The sequence below is a fragment of the Pholis gunnellus genome (genome assembly GCF_910591455.1).
Source record: "Pholis gunnellus genome assembly, chromosome: 1".
NCBI classification, from domain to species: domain Eukaryota; kingdom Metazoa; phylum Chordata; class Actinopteri; order Perciformes; family Pholidae; genus Pholis; species Pholis gunnellus.
This window is the reverse complement of record NC_136528.1, coordinates 672,345-688,703: the sequence shown is the minus strand read 5'-3', so window position 1 is coordinate 688,703 and position 16,359 is coordinate 672,345. Positions and strand designations below refer to the sequence as shown.

The 16,359-nt window shown below is 40.0% G+C and overlaps 1 protein-coding gene across 2 annotated transcripts in view; it reads right to left on the bottom strand.

Moving 5' to 3' along the window:
• Window positions 1-16,359, bottom strand: part of vps13c (vacuolar protein sorting 13 homolog C) — a 57,767-nt gene that overhangs the window by 2,485 nt on the left and 38,923 nt on the right. For both annotated transcript variants that reach the window (XM_079162391.1, XM_079162392.1), the window contains 20 exons: window positions 16,188-16,292; window positions 15,478-15,633; window positions 15,256-15,381; window positions 14,944-15,077; window positions 14,476-14,602; window positions 13,656-13,891; window positions 13,333-13,477; window positions 12,958-13,098; window positions 12,794-12,875; window positions 12,503-12,572; window positions 12,274-12,385; window positions 12,059-12,172; window positions 9,573-9,703; window positions 9,305-9,386; window positions 8,581-8,694; window positions 8,394-8,469; window positions 7,820-7,983; window positions 7,696-7,741; window positions 6,838-6,961; window positions 3,982-4,096 (listed from right to left, as the gene is read on the bottom strand). In XM_079162391.1, coding sequence (XP_079018517.1) covers window positions 3,982-4,096; window positions 6,838-6,961; window positions 7,696-7,741; window positions 7,820-7,983; window positions 8,394-8,469; window positions 8,581-8,694; window positions 9,305-9,386; window positions 9,573-9,703; window positions 12,059-12,172; window positions 12,274-12,385; window positions 12,503-12,572; window positions 12,794-12,875; window positions 12,958-13,098; window positions 13,333-13,477; window positions 13,656-13,891; window positions 14,476-14,602; window positions 14,944-15,077; window positions 15,256-15,381; window positions 15,478-15,633; window positions 16,188-16,292 — 2,400 coding nt within the window. The remainder of the gene's footprint in view (window positions 1-3,981; window positions 4,097-6,837; window positions 6,962-7,695; window positions 7,742-7,819; window positions 7,984-8,393; window positions 8,470-8,580; window positions 8,695-9,304; window positions 9,387-9,572; window positions 9,704-12,058; window positions 12,173-12,273; window positions 12,386-12,502; window positions 12,573-12,793; window positions 12,876-12,957; window positions 13,099-13,332; window positions 13,478-13,655; window positions 13,892-14,475; window positions 14,603-14,943; window positions 15,078-15,255; window positions 15,382-15,477; window positions 15,634-16,187; window positions 16,293-16,359) is intronic.

Below are 16,359 nucleotides of genomic sequence, written 5' to 3'. Positions count from 1 at the left end.
CTCACTTCGTCTCCCAGAGCTTCTCACTTCGTCTCCCTGAGCTTCTCGCGTCGTCTCCCTGAGCTTCTCACGTCGTCTCTCTGAGCTTCTCACTTCGTCTCCCTGAGCTTCTCACTTCGTCTCCCAGAGCTTCTCACTTCGTCTCCCAGAGCTTCTCACTTCGTCTCCCAGAGCTTCTCACTTCGTCTCCCAGAGCTTCTCACTTCGTCTCCCAGAGCTTCTCACTTCGTCTCCCTGAGCTTCTCGCGTCGTCTCTCTGAGCTTCTCACTTCGTCTCCCAGAGCTTCTCACTTCGTCTCCCAGAGCTTCTCACTTCGTCTCCCTGAGCTTCTCGCGTCGTCTCTCTGAGCTTCTCACTTCGTCTCCCTGAGCTTCTCGCTTCGTCTCTCTGAGCTTCTCGCGTCGTCTCCCTGAGCTTCTCGCGTCGTCTCTCTGAGCTTCTCACTTCGTCTCCCTGAGCTTCTCACTTCGTCTCCCTGAGCTTCTCGCTTCGTCTCTCTGATCTTCTCGCTTCGTCTCCCTGAGCTTCTCACTTCGTCTCCCTGAGCTTCTCGCTTCGTCTCCCTGAGCTTCTCGCTTCGTCTCCCTGAGCTTCTCACTTCGTCTCCCAGAGCTTCTCGCTTCGTCTCCCTGAGCTTCTCGCTTCGTCTCCCTGAGCTTCTCACATTGGAAATAAAACCAGTTTCAACACCAAAGAGCGTGAACGTGTGAAGAAGGAAGTCGTTTTATTAACAGACGTTAAAGCTCAACACAAAGCAGAGTTCATGCAGTTCAGACGTAGACAGAGAACACGTCCTCACAAAGACAGAAGTATTACATGTATGTATATATGTTTATGTACACACGTTTAGAGTGAACTCATCATGTGATGCTGCAGCCTTTTACAAAAATATTGAGAAGATCTACTGGAGATAAAACAATCACAGCTTTCATAGTAAAATAACTTCTTATATTGAATAGTTAAATTATGAATAGTTATGAACAAAAACTATGATACAAACTGTTTATAACGGGTTTATTTATAACGGGTCATTAACAGAAATTAAAGAAACTACTTCAATATTTCAGAAATAAAAAGCAGAAATGTTTACAAAAAACAAACAAACAGAGCTGAGAGTAAACATGTTTGAGGTATGAAATATATATATATAAATAAATAATATATATATAAATAAATAAATATATATATATATATATATAAATAAATATATATATAAATAAATATATATATTTATAAATAACTAATATATATATAAATAAATAATATATATAAATAAATATATATATATATATTTATATATATAAATGTAAAAAAAAATATATATATATATATATATATATAAATACAAAAATATATATAAATAAATATATGTATATTTATTTATATATATATAAATAATTAAAAAAAAAATATATATATATATATAAATAAATATATATATATATTTATATATATATTTATAAATAACTAATATATATATATAAATAAATAAATACATATATATATATAAATAAATAATATATATATATAAATAAATATATATATATATATTTATATATATAAATGTAAAAAATATATATATATATATATATATATATAAATACAAAAATATCTATAAATAAATATATATATATTTATTTATTTCTATATTTATATATATATAAATAATAAATAAATATATATATATATACACATTATATATATAATGTATATATATATATATATATATATATATATTTATTTATATATATAAATAAAGGTTTGTGCGTGCATAGAATCCTGAATGTTCTCAGCACGATATTTATAGATGAATGTGTAGTGAACAATATGAATGGATTATTATTTACAGGATGAATCATTGAACCTTTCTGAGACTGAATGAATTTAGTTTATCGTCTTTAAAAGCACTTGAATGATAAAGTTGATCCACTCAAACCCTGTTTATTCCTCATCAGGCTGCATGTGACACAAACACAAGAAGAAGAAGAAGAAACAAATTAAAGGCAGAAATAAGAAAAATCCAAGAAGACACATTCTTAGTTGTTTAAAGGCGACGCTGCTCCACAGAAACTCACCTGATTGTTCTTCTGTATTGTTTGTATTATAATGTTATCATGGTTTTTATAACACTCGCTCTTAAAGGGAAACACGCACCAACCGTATCTCGACACCCTGATGACGGTCCTGAATCCTGAACCACAAGTACTACACCACAAGTACTACACCACAGGTACTACACCACAGGTACTACACCACAAGTACTACACCACAAGTACTACACCACAAGTACTACACCACAAGTACTACACCACAGGTACTACACCACAAGTACTACACCACAAGTACTACACCACAGGTACTACACCACAAGTACTACACCACAAGTAGTACACCACAAGTACTACACCACAACCTGACAACTGTCCCTGACTACCTCCGCCCTACTACTGTCCATCTGAGAACTGTACCCAGACCTGATTACTGCACACTAATTACTGCCCCAACCGCCAACATACCCTGAATACTCTACCCCAACTGCTGTACCCCAACTACTCTACCCCAACTATTCTACCCCAACTACTCTATCCCAGCTACTCTATCCCAACTACTCTATCCCAGCTACTCTACCCCAACTACTCTACCCCAACTATTCTACCCCAACTACTCTATCCCAGCTACTCTATCCCAACTACTCTACCCCAACTACTCTATCCCAACTACTCTATCCCAGCTACTCTACCCCAACTACTCTATCCCAACTACTCTACCCCAACTACTCTATCCCAACTACTCTATCCCAGCTACTCTATCCCAGCTACTCTATCCCAACTACTCTATCCCAGCTACTCTATCCCAACTACTCTACCCCAACTACTCTATCCCAACTACTCTACCCCAACTACTCTATCCCAACTACTCTATCCCAACTACTCTACCCCAACTACTCTATCCCAACTACTCTACCCCAACTACTCTATCCCAACTACTCTACCCCAACTACTCTATCCCAACTACTCTATCCCAGCTACTCTATCCCAGCTACTCTATCCCAACTACTCTATCCCAGCTACTCTATCCCAACTACTCTACCCCAACTACTCTATCCCAACTACTCTATCCCAGCTACTCTATCCCAACTACTCTATCCCAACTACTCTATCCCAACTACTCTATCCCAGCTACTCTATCCCAACTACTCTACCCCAACTACTCTATCCCAACTACTCTATCCCAACTACTCTATCCCAACTACTCTATCCCAACTACTCTATCCCAGCTACTCTATCCCAACTACTCTACCCCAACTACTCTATCCCAACTACTCTATCCCAACTACTCTACCCCAACTACTCTATCCCAACTACTCTATCCCAACTACTCTATCCCAACTACTCTATCCCAACTACTCTATCCCAGCTACTCTATCCCAACTACTCTACCCCAACTACTCTATCCCAACTACTCTACCCCAACTACTCTATCCCAACTACTCTATCCCAACTACTCTATCCCAACTACTCTATCCCAACTACTCTATCCCAACTACTCTACCCCAACTACTCTATCCCAACTACTCTACCCCAACTACTCTATCCCAACTACTCTATCCCAACTACTCTATCCCAACTACTCTATCCCAGCTACTCTATCCCAGCTACTCTATCCCAACTACTCTATCCCAGCTACTCTATCCCAACTACTCTATCCCAGCTACTCTATCCCAACTACTCTATCCCAGCTATTGTACCCTGACTATTGTACCCCAACCTAACTACTGTACAATGGACCACTAAGATAACAGGCTTTTATTTAATGGTGGTGTGTTTTTTGATTAAAAATAAAACATTAACTGATCTCATGTTATATCGACTCACAGCGCGGTCGTTTTTTAGACCGAGTGAGAGATCGCGTCCGTTTCCTCTCAGGAAGTGACATCACAGTGTTGTAGAAACAGAGTAAAAGAGGGAAAGTGATCAAACCTGAAAAAGGTCGAAACCCTGCGACTCCGTGAGGTCGTACGGTCGGATGATCCCGTCCTCCCGGATCAGACGCACCGGACGCAGTTTGGTCACTTCCTCTGTCGACTCCGCCACTCTGACATCACACACATACACACACACACACACACACACAGTTTACAGTTGAGTGACAGTCATTTGGACACTAAACACATTGAGAACAGATCAGAAAGTTGATATCTTTCACTCTGAGCGACACACTTCAGTTAAAAAGAAGCTGATTTATTATCAATCATTAAACAAATCACAGCAGAAGCTCATTCAGACCGAAGCCGGTTTCACGTTCAGTGCACACGATGCCGTTAGCTTCCGTCTCACCTTTCTTGACCTCTACAGGACAGCATGGAACGGTAACGATCAACAGGTTATCAAGAACTCAAGGAGGTCACGTGACGGGAGGGGGGGGGGGGGGGGGGGGGGGGGGGGGTGAAGATCACTGAGGACATGTTTTAGGGACAGAAGCATGTTGTCTAGGCAACGACTGATTTACTGAAATATTAGTTAGATTAGTTTTGTCTCAAATGATCCATGAGGTCAGCGATGACATGATGTCATCGCTGTAACAGCACCGTGCAGAATGACACAAGAAGTATTTACAGGAATAATATTTGATATGTTTATAATATTTATTTATTTCTACCTCTTCTGTATCTGTGTTTAAATGTATTTACAAGTATTATACTATATATTCCATTATGTTAACTAATATATATATTTACATGTACTTATAGTATTTATACATCTGAACACATGTTTACACAATGAGTACAAGTGCTCATTAGTATTTCTAAATATTTACTACAATATAGATGTACTTACAAATGTAGGAGTATGTAGGAGTGTAAATCAGGAGTATTGACTGCTCGTTACATGTTCTTACAGTATTACAGATCTCTACAAGTATACTACAAGTTAAACTTGCATGTATTGACTAGTATTACTTGCAATCATATGTATTTTCAGATATTTACAAGTACTTGGATGTATTTATTAAATGTACTTGCATGTATGTAGTAGCATTTACTCGTAATTACACAAAGTTAAATGTATATTTTTGGTATTCAAAATATGTAAAAGTACTCTCTGATGCAGCTTTAAGTTAATCTCTGTGGAGTTCCACAACAAACAAACAAACAAACAAACAAACAAGCTGCAGCTGTTAGTCATCGTGTTCACCAGAAAGTTTCCAAACTCAGGCAGAACCATGTGATCATTCAGTCAGCCAATCCCTGAGGAGAGACCAGGTGATGCTGGAATCATGTTTACATGAAACACTGAGTGGATCTACACGGAGCAGGGTGTTATGGGTAACCTGCGCTTCAAGCTGATTGGTTGATTCAACTTTTCGGGAGGCGGTAAAATGGCAAACACGCAAATGTTTCTGAGAGAGTAGCGGGGCTCCGCACAAACACGTCCGTATAAACGCGTCAGTATAAACGCGTCAGTATAAACGCGTCAGTATAAACGCGTAAGCACAAACGCGTCAGTATAAACGCGTCAGTATAAACGCGTCAGTATAAACGCGTCAGTACAAACGCGTCAGTACAAACGCGTCAGTATAAACGCGTCAGTATAAACGCGTCAGTATAAACGCGTCCGTATAAACGCGTCCGTATAAACGCGTAAGCACAAACGCGTCCGTATAAACGCGTAAGCACAAACGCGTCAGTATAAACGCGTAAGCACAAACGCGTCAGTATAAACGCGTCAGTATAAACGCGTCCGTATAAACGTGTCAGTATAAACGCGTCCGTATAAACGCGTCCGTATAAACGCGTAAGCACAAACGCGTCCGTATAAACGCGTACAAACGCGTCCGTATAAACGCGTCAGTATAAACGTGTCAGTATAAACGCGTCCGTATAAACGCGTCCGTATAAACGCGTAAGCACAAACGCGTCCGCACAAACGCGTCCGCACAAACGCGTCAGTATAAACGCGTAAGCACAAACGCGTCCGCACAAACGCGTCCGCACAAACGCGTCAGTATAAACGCGTAAGCACAAACGCGTCAGTATAAACGCGTAAGCACAAACGCGTCCGCACAAACGCGTCCGCACAAACGCGTCAGTATAAACGCGTAAGCACAAACGCGTCAGTATAAATGCGTACAAACGCGTCCGCACAAACGCGTCCGCACAAACGCGCCGCTGTTCTCCGTCGGTGAGCTCTGAATTCTTCGAACCGTTGGACGTGACGGATATGTGAACATTTTGTGAACGTTAGGATTTCATTTAAGTGTCAGGTGACTCCTCAGGGGCGTGGCCTCTTGACTCACGATGCCGCAGCAAGCAGAGGAGGGGGGTGGGGCTTCCAGAGGGGGCGGGGCTCGGAGCAGTGTTAAGAGCGATGGACGATGAGAGCATGAATCGGTTTTAGGACACGATGGATGAAGTTTGTGTTTGTGACACGATGCAGAGACTTACCGTCTGTCTGCTGCAGGACGACAACAAACATGCACAAATACTGCTGCACGTTGAAGCTCTTCTCCTTCAGCTCTCTCATGTCCTACTACAGTAAACTGGCCCTGAACCTCTCACACAATGAGTGTAATGACTCGACATGAGCAGTGGAGAAGGAGCTCAGCTTTAACGTGCTCAAGGTGAAATACTCACGCAACAAAAAACCCACGAAAAGAAAAGAACAAAACTCCAGGAAACAACGACACCAGACAGAAAACAAAAGCAGAACATGTGAAAATTAGTGAGCAGACAAGAAGAAGAAGAAGAAGAAGAAGAACAGAGGAGACAGCGAACACGTGAAGCACACAGACGACACAGGAAGTTGACTGAAAGTGTTGTGTGGAGCGCTGCGTACCTCTGGATGCCCTGGAAGGTGCTGCTGGCCATGTCCACGATGCCGCCCGTCGGCCGAGCCACCACGCCCACCAAACCTTTACCGATGCCCTTAAAGAAACCCGCCGCTCCCTCCTTCTTCGCTCCTACGGACACACAGAGTCAGCAGCAGGTTCTACTGTGGTTCTACTGTGGTTCTACTGTGGTTCTACTGCAGGTCTGAACCAGGACAAACATATATTGCTCTATATTACATATCTATGTATTTATAAACCTGTGCTATTGTTTTCATTATATCAATATTTGATCATTATAATATGAAGTTACACCGAGCCTACGCTCACACACACACAATCACATCTTCTTTCTTTTGTTGTTGATAACATGATATTGTTATTATATATTATATCTTGTAATAATCCACGTGGTAATATTTTGTGTTATTATTATTATATAGGTGGAGGCTTCTAATAAGCCCGGTGGCTTTTCTGCCTCTTCCTGCACTGTGATCATATTTTATTATTGTTCGTGTATTTTTTTAAATTGTGCAAACTATTCTTTTGTTTTCCTGTTACTTTGATCAATAACGTTGTATTTAAATCTTTTTTTACAAACACGTTAATTGCAAATGAACAAAATTGAACAGAAAAGTTATCATGATGTAATGATTGAGGAATGAGCGAGAGATGCAACAACAAACGTTACAGTCCAACATCAACCGTCTTTTAAGGCCGTTTTAAAGCCTTTAATTATCAGATTACTAGAACTAGAACTGCTCTGTAGATACATTGACTTGGCGTGATATCTAGACATTTATGTATTTTATATATATATATATATATATATATATATATATATGTATATATATCTGAGTACTCACCCTCCACGGGTTTGGTGATGATGCCCGTCACTCCCCCCACGAGTCCCTGTGGAGACACAAAGTGTTACTGACCTCACATCAGCTGATAAACTGTTAACTGGTGTCACTTTGAGTCTCTGAGGACCTTCAGCAGTCCTTTTCCTCCTTTAGCCAGACTCTCTCCGAAGTCTTTGGGCGGGCGGTTGATCTCCTCTCGTCGTTTCTGCTGGTACTCTTTGTCCATGGTGATGGCTGCCAGACCTTTACCCACCGAACCCGTGATCCTGGAAACCATACCTGCAGCGCCACCTGCAGGACAGCCAGAGGAGGAAACGGTAAAAAAATTATATTTATGAAAGTTTAATGAAAAGAAAAACAGCAGAACCAGAAAAAAAAGAGGCGAAGTCATTCTTCTTCCAGGTCAAAAGCTGGCGCCTACATTACCCACAAAGCACCTCTCCCTCTGACAGCTGTGTGGTAGATTGTGGTGTGCTACGCTAGTAGCAGCTAACGTAGCCTGCAGCGAAGATGAGCAGCATCTGCTTCTCTCGAACTCCACATCTCCACATTTATTTACTTTTTGAATTTGTTGTTTCCTTTGAAGTTTCCACAGCTCGATAAAAAGATTCAGTCCAGAGAAATGAAGAGAAATGAAGCGACTCCTCTGTCACCACATGAACGAAACTCCAGACACATAACAGAAGATTCTGGTTTCTTACCGACTGTGTGACCCAACAGGCTGCGGACTCCGATCACGAAACCTTCAGCAAACTCCTCGGGACCCTGAACGGCTCCCTGAGGAACACACGCAGCCGTCGGTTCATTAAAGCAGCAAAAATAACCAAAAACACCACTTCTGATTGAAGATTTAAAAACTGGTTTCTATGTTACAGTGTGTTGCGTTACCTGGAAAGGTTCGTAGAAGAAGGCCTCCACTCCCTCGGACAGACCTCGGATCAGTCCAAACGGGTTCCCCAGGACGTCCAGACCCAGAACCAGAACATACATCTGCTTGAGGAACTGCAGCCAGAAAACAACACCAACGGTCTTACGTCACAGTTTGACTCCTCTCATCGTTTAGACGATCAGACTTTAGCTTCACTGATGAAAGACGGTTGAGACATGCCGACACGTTCTGAAGACATCCGAGAAGAATCTTTCATCTTAAGATCAGCACGCGTGTCAGATCGTGTAAGTGGTTACACTTTCTATAAAGCATTATAAACATACTTAAAATGAGTTATAATCCCTTTATAGCACTGTATAATTACATATATAAGCACTCAAATATTCACAACGCTTTATAACAATTACAACATATTATAAAGTATTTTATAGTAACTTATGTAGTATTCACTGATATTCTTTCTGCAAGTGTATTATAATTCTAATAGTTGCAATACATTATATTGTTTTTATAATGCATTATAATGTGATCATAAGTTACTCTAAGTGGACATTGTTTGCTTTAAGTGTATCTATACAAGAACACACAAAACGCTGTAAAATAAGTTTATCTCTGTCATTAGATATTTGGTAAAAACAGGACACAGAAATAGAAACACCACTAAACAAGAAGAAGAACCAACACAGGAGGAGGAAGAGGAGGAGGAAGGGAAGAAGAGGTTACCTGTTCACTGTAGTGACGAACCACGGCCCACATCAGCTTGTCTCTGCGGTAAAACTGGTACTTCACCTCGAAGAAGGCCAGTCTGACAGCGAGGACGAGAAACAGACATCAAACACGAGGAAGAAGAAACGGAGACTGAACTCTGCTTTGACAAATGATTCCTCTTCCTGCGGCCGCAGAGGTCAAAGAGGCGTATCTGATGTTAAAGGTGTCCTTTTATGGCCCAGAATGCATCTCTTTACAACAAAAGAAGCAGGAAGTGTCTTACTTGAAGATGAGGTCATCGACGTCCGTCAGCGTGGCTCCGATACTTTTCAGCAACAGGTTGAAAGACTGAAGGGCCGCCGTCTCCTGAGCCGAGTCCTCACCGCCGGAGCCCAGAGACAAACTGAGATGGAGCTGAGATATGAAATATAACAACAAAGATATGAAATATAACAACAAAGATATGAAATATAACAACAGAGATATGAAATATAACAACAAAGATATGAAATATAACAACAGAGATATGAAATATAACAACTGAGATATGAAATATAACAACAAAGATATGAAATATAACAACAAAGATATGAAATATAACAACAGAGATATGAAATATAACAACAGAGATATGAAATATAACAACAGAGATATGAAATATAACAACAAAGATATGAAATATAACAACAAAGATATGAAATATAACAACTGAGATATGAAATATAACAACTGAGATATGAAATATAACAACTGAGATATGAAATATAACAACAAAGATATGAAATATAACAACTGAGATATGAAATATAACAACTGAGATATGAAATATAACAACAAAGATATGAAATATAACAACAAAGATATGAAATATAACAACAGAGATATGAAATATAACAACAGAGATATGAAATATAACAACTGAGATATGAAATATAACAACAAAGATATGAAATATAACAACAGAGATATGAAATATAACAACTGAGATATGAAATATAACAACAAAGATATGAAATATAACAACAAAGATATGAAATATAACAACTGAGATATGAAATATAACAGAGATATGAAATATAACAACAGAGATATGAAATATAACAACTGAGATATGAAATATAACAACTGAGATATGAAATATAACAACAAAGATATGAAATATAACAACAAAGATATGAAATATAACAACAGAGATATGAAATATAACAACAAAGATATGAAATATAACAACTGAGATATGAAATATAACTGAGATATGAAATATAACAACTGAGATATGAAATATAACAACAAAGATATGAAATATAACAACAAAGATATGAAATATAACAACAGAGATATGAAATATAACAACTGAGATATGAAATATAACAACAGAGATATGAAATATAACAACTGAGATATGAAATATAACAACTGAGATATGAAATATAACAACAGAGATATGAAATATAACAACAGAGATATGAAATATAACAACTGAGATATGAAATATAACAACAAGGATATGAAATATAACAACTGAGATATGAAATATAACAACAGAGATATGAAATATAACAACTGAGATATGAAATATAACAACTGAGATATGAAATATAACAACTGAGATATGAAATATAACAACAGAGATATGAAATATAACAACTGAGATATGAAATATAACAACTGAGATATGAAATATAACAACTGAGATATGAAATATAACAACAGAGATATGAAATATAACAACAGAGATATGAAATACAACAACTGAGATATGAAATATAACAACTGAGATATGAAATATAACAACAAAGATATGAAATATAACAACAGAGATATGAAATATAACAACTGAGATATGAAATATAACAACTGAGATATGAAATATAACAACAGAGATATGAAATATAACAACTGAGATATGAAATATAACAACTGAGATATGAAATATAACAACAAAGATATGAAATATAACAACTGAGATATGAAATATAACAACAAAGATATGAAATATAACAACTGAGATATGAAATATAACAACTGAGATATGAAATATAACAACTGAGATATGAAATATAACAACAAAGATATGAAATATAACAACTGAGATATGAAATATAACTGAGATATGAAATATAACAACTGAGATATGAAATATAACAACAAAGATATGAAATATAACAACTGAGATATGAAATATAACAACTGAGATATGAAATATAACAACAGAGATATGAAATATAACAACTGAGATATGAAATATAACAACTGAGATATGAAATATAACAACAAAGAAATGAAATATAACAACAAAGATATGAAATATAACAACAGAGATATGAAATATAACAACTGAGATATGAAATATAACAGAGATATGAAATAAAACAACAGAGATATGAAATATAACAACTGAGATATGAAATATAACAACAGAGATATGAAATATAACAACAGAGATATGAAATATAACAGAGATATGAAATATAACAACAGAGATATGAAATATAACAGAGATATGAAATATAACAACAGAGATATGAAATATAACAACTGAGATATGAAATATAACAACAAAGATATGAAATAAAACAACAGAGATATGAAATATAACAACAGAGATATGAAATATAACAGAGATAAACTGAGATCTGAAACATAACTAAAGAGATATGAAATATGACGTTGAATTTGGTATCTGACTGATGAAAATAATTAAACTCATGTTGGAGACAGACGACACAGTTTTAAGACTTCCAGAAGAGGTTTAAACCCTGAACTCACCTTGATGGGCGAGATGTGGAAATGTTCAAAGAAGCTGAGTCCTGACGTGTCGGTGAGCGACGCCTCCATCAGCTCCGTCTGCAGCAGCTGCAGATCTCTCTCCAGCAGCTGCGACTGAAACACAGACACCAGCTCAGACGTGTTAACCACATTAACCTGAAGTGGGACGTTTGTGTGTCAGGGAGTCGAACCATCAACCCGCTGCCTCGCTCTACCTTCTGTCTGTCAGCCTGGAGGTCTGCAGCAGGGGTGAACAGAGCCAAGGTGGCTCCCAGGAAACCCTGATCGATCTTCACCGCCATCTCCTGAACCAGAGCCATGAAGTACCTGAAGTACACACCAACACTGTCAATACTTCATCAGAATCCATCACAGTTACAGGATTCAAATACCGCCAGAGGTTATAAACATTCAGGTGAAAGACTAACAGTGGTTGTTACTCACTTGAACTGCATGACGCTGCTGTGCTCGTTGAACCTGGTGATGATGGACACGTCGATGAACGGCTTCGGCTCTGTGGAGGCGGAGCTCAGAGTTAAAGAGACTCGGCTCATCAACAGCAACAGAGATCCAACTCAATGACACGTTAACATCTCCCACAATTATTCTAAACTCGTCTTTATGACACGTTTTCATTCTTCAACTCTAAGGAAACTTTAAGGTGAGTTGAGCAGGTCGGTTTTGGTTTGTGAGGAACCTCGACAGGTGAATGTGTAAAGATGGAGGAAAACTAACCTGAATCCAAGGCGATGGATTTTGGAGGAGGAACAGGATGGAAGACGATGGGGAAGATGGCACCCGGCAGCTGGTTATCCACCTGCAGACAGAACCCACACTGGTCATGACATCACCCGAGTGTGTGTGTGTGTGTGTGTGTGTGTGTGTGTGTGTGTGTTTACCTGCAGCCAGTGCAGCTGGGCCCTCAGGCTGCGCTGGTGCGGTGACTGTTTGAACTCCACCTGGATCCCAGACAGGAAGTTCCTCCTCACCGGGCAGGAACACGGCTGACGCATCATCATGACAGCTGCGTTTAGGTTGACCTGATGATCGGTGACATCACACGCTCTCACTCAGCTCATTGGACAAACGACTGGAAATCTAACACTCATGTTTTAGACGATTAACGTGTGAGGTGACATGGTGGTGTGTGGAAAGGAATCGAGGAGGCACAAAATCGATAAATGAGAAAGACCCTGTGTTTATATTTAGTCTATGAAGTTTTATACTGAGTCTGTGTGTGTGTGTGTGTGTGTGTGTGTGTGTTGACCTCTGACCTCCAGGTTGGTCTCCAGTTTGACCCAGCCCACCTCCGTCTTCCCGCTCAGCTGACTCTGGTAGGTTTTCTCCAGCAGGTTGATGTTCTTCTGACTGAACGGCTTCCAGCGGTTCTTTGGCTTCATCTCCCAAACCACACCTGAGCTGTGGACGGTCAAACGCTCACAAGTAAATATATATTTATATACCGTGTTTCATATACAAGTAAACGTTACACCAATAAGTAATGAAAGACTGAAACAGGTCAAAAGAAAACCACCTCTGTGACTTTAGGATGTCTGACCCGCTAACCTCACCCGGTCCGCTCTGGTGATGCATTTACCTGGTGATGCCGACGTAAGCGATCTCCTGCCGGTTGGTGTTGTTGATCAGCGACAGTCCGAGGTTTTGCAGCGACACCTTCACTTCCTGTTGGAACTGCTCGAGCTCCTCGGCCTGCCGAGCCTTCGTCACCACGCCGACGTCCTCGGTGAACAGCAGCACCCGCTGGCGTCCATCCAAGAAGGAAACCCAGTGTACCTGAGACAAGCTGTCGTAGGAGAACTGACCCACATCGTCCTGTAGCAAAAAGACCAGACACACACTCAAAGTTGATTTACTATCGTTATGGGGACCTAACACTAGAAGCCCCATTTGTGAGGACCCAAATTCTGGTCAACAAAAATCATGTCCCCATAAACCATGTAAATGAGTCTAGTGACTGATTTGACTGGTGGCACCCATTAAAAAATCAACACATATAGAAATACTGCCTCCACCAGTGATTTTAACTGGTTACAACTGGTATTGCAGTGTATACATTGTGTACATCTAAACCTGTAGTTTCTGTACAAGCTGCAAACACAACATCTGACATAACAAAACTAAAAATAATAGCTTTTTGCAAACTTTCAACCATCTTTCTCAGTGGATAAAGACTTTTCATTGTCATGCAGAAAGGTTCAAAGTTCCACAAAATCATAAATAAGATGAGTTTTTGTCAAACAAAGACTCCGGACATGTTAATGGTTACATTTTTTTAGCTGCCTAATTCCACATCCAGCAGACACAGAGCAACATGATCATCCCATTTCTCCTATTTTTTTTTGTTGTATGGTTTGCTAACCCACATTTAAAAAAAAATGAACCCCATAGTTTCAGACCTTCAGCAGGTCCAGCTCTCCAGAATTTTCCATGCAGCTCCAAATGAGCGTCCGGACGCCCGCCGGGTCGTCCCACGCAAACCGCCGAGCCTCGCCGGGTTTCAGCTCGTGAACCGTCGCTGAGCCGCTGAAAAAAAGAGAGAGAGAGAAGTTAGATTTCAAAAACTGTCAAAAAAAATAAGTTATAAGCCAATTTAAGCAAGATGTGAATCAATGCTTGTTGCTCAATATTTTGAAGGCAGCCTTAAAAACAAAACAAGAAATATGGCGAGGTGAGTCGTTTAGCGGACGAAGCTCGTTCTAAAACGAGAGAATAATATGGGGTTGGCTTTTAATGCACCCGAGCCATAACAAGGTCAGGGGGGCGGGGCTTCTGTTGTCGCTGAGCAGGGGGAGGAGGGACCACCTTTGGCAGGTTGTGTTCGATTAAACGGACTTAATGTTGGCTAAATGTTGTTGACCTCTGACCTCTGCCTGTAGCTGATGGTGACCCAGGGCGTGTGGTTGAGCAGCAGGGCTGGAGCTGCTCCTTCGTAGTAATCATTGAAGCTGATGATGGTGGAGAGATCAGAGATGTTGACGTCTACGATGATCCCACCGCACTGAAAACACACACACACACACACACACACACACACACACACACACACACACACACACACACACACACACACACACACACACACACACACACACACACACACACAAGCGTAAACAACCCTGATAATGCGCGACGCTCTCAGAGTCAAATCAGCCGATGTGATTGGTCCAGACACAGACCACGTCGAGGCTCAGCAGGGTGCCGTTGTCCTGCCGGTTAAAGAAGAAGAACTTGGAGGTTGATTCAGATCCGACCACACGGACGCACAACTTCCCCGAATTGTTCTCCGGCCACAGAGGGAGGCACTGCAACATAACAACAACAACAACAACAGAATTACAACCACACAACAACAACTCTCTGAGCGTCGTGGACCCTGCCGGCCGGATGTGGTCACAAACCTCGGTGGAGGAGATGTAGTGCCACCTGGTGGAGGTCTCGCTGGTGACTTCTCCCACCTCCAGCTCGTACGACGACTTGTTGACCAGAGTGTAGAACGGACTCATGGTGACGATCCTGGTGATGTTGAAGCTGCTCATCTGGATGCTAACGCCCACCTGGACACACAAAGTACGAAGCAAATACTGAGGAAGACGAGTGAAGGAGTCAAACTAGAGCTGCTTTTATTAATCCAACCTGTTTTTGATTCATTCTGGTTAACTTTATCAATTAATCAATTATCTGTTTGGTCCAAAAAAACAAACAGTAAACGGTAAAAGAATAGTGAAAAACACATTTAAACCCAACTTGATTTATAAACACTAAATGTCTTGTTAAACTGGACCGACAGACCAAAACCTCAAATAAATTTAGTTTAATATCAAAGAAGAATAAAACCAGCAAATATACACGTTTGCATTTTTGTGTTAAACAACCGACTAATCAGCTCATTGTTCAAACTCTAAACCACATTCCTCTTGGCCTCTTCTACTCTGATCTAATCTGGTGTTTATTCTGAGCACCAACAACAACCTGCAGATGAAGACTGTGTGAAATGGTCAAAAGCTCCGTAACAAGTGAGTAAGTGAACCTTGAGTTGGGATTATTTAATCTGATTTGACTAATCTGGTTCTAATCTGAAGAGACGCTGATCGAGCCTTTTTATAGTTACCAGGAAGTCCATGTTGGTGGCGGGACAGCGAACACAGCCGTAACTTCCCACCGTGTCCAGAGAGAAACCGTCCGACCAGGAGCTGGTGGAGACGCACAGCTGGAGCTGCAACAAAACAACAACAAGTTGACCTCACTGCACTTCTATCAAAATAACTTTCACCACCGTGACA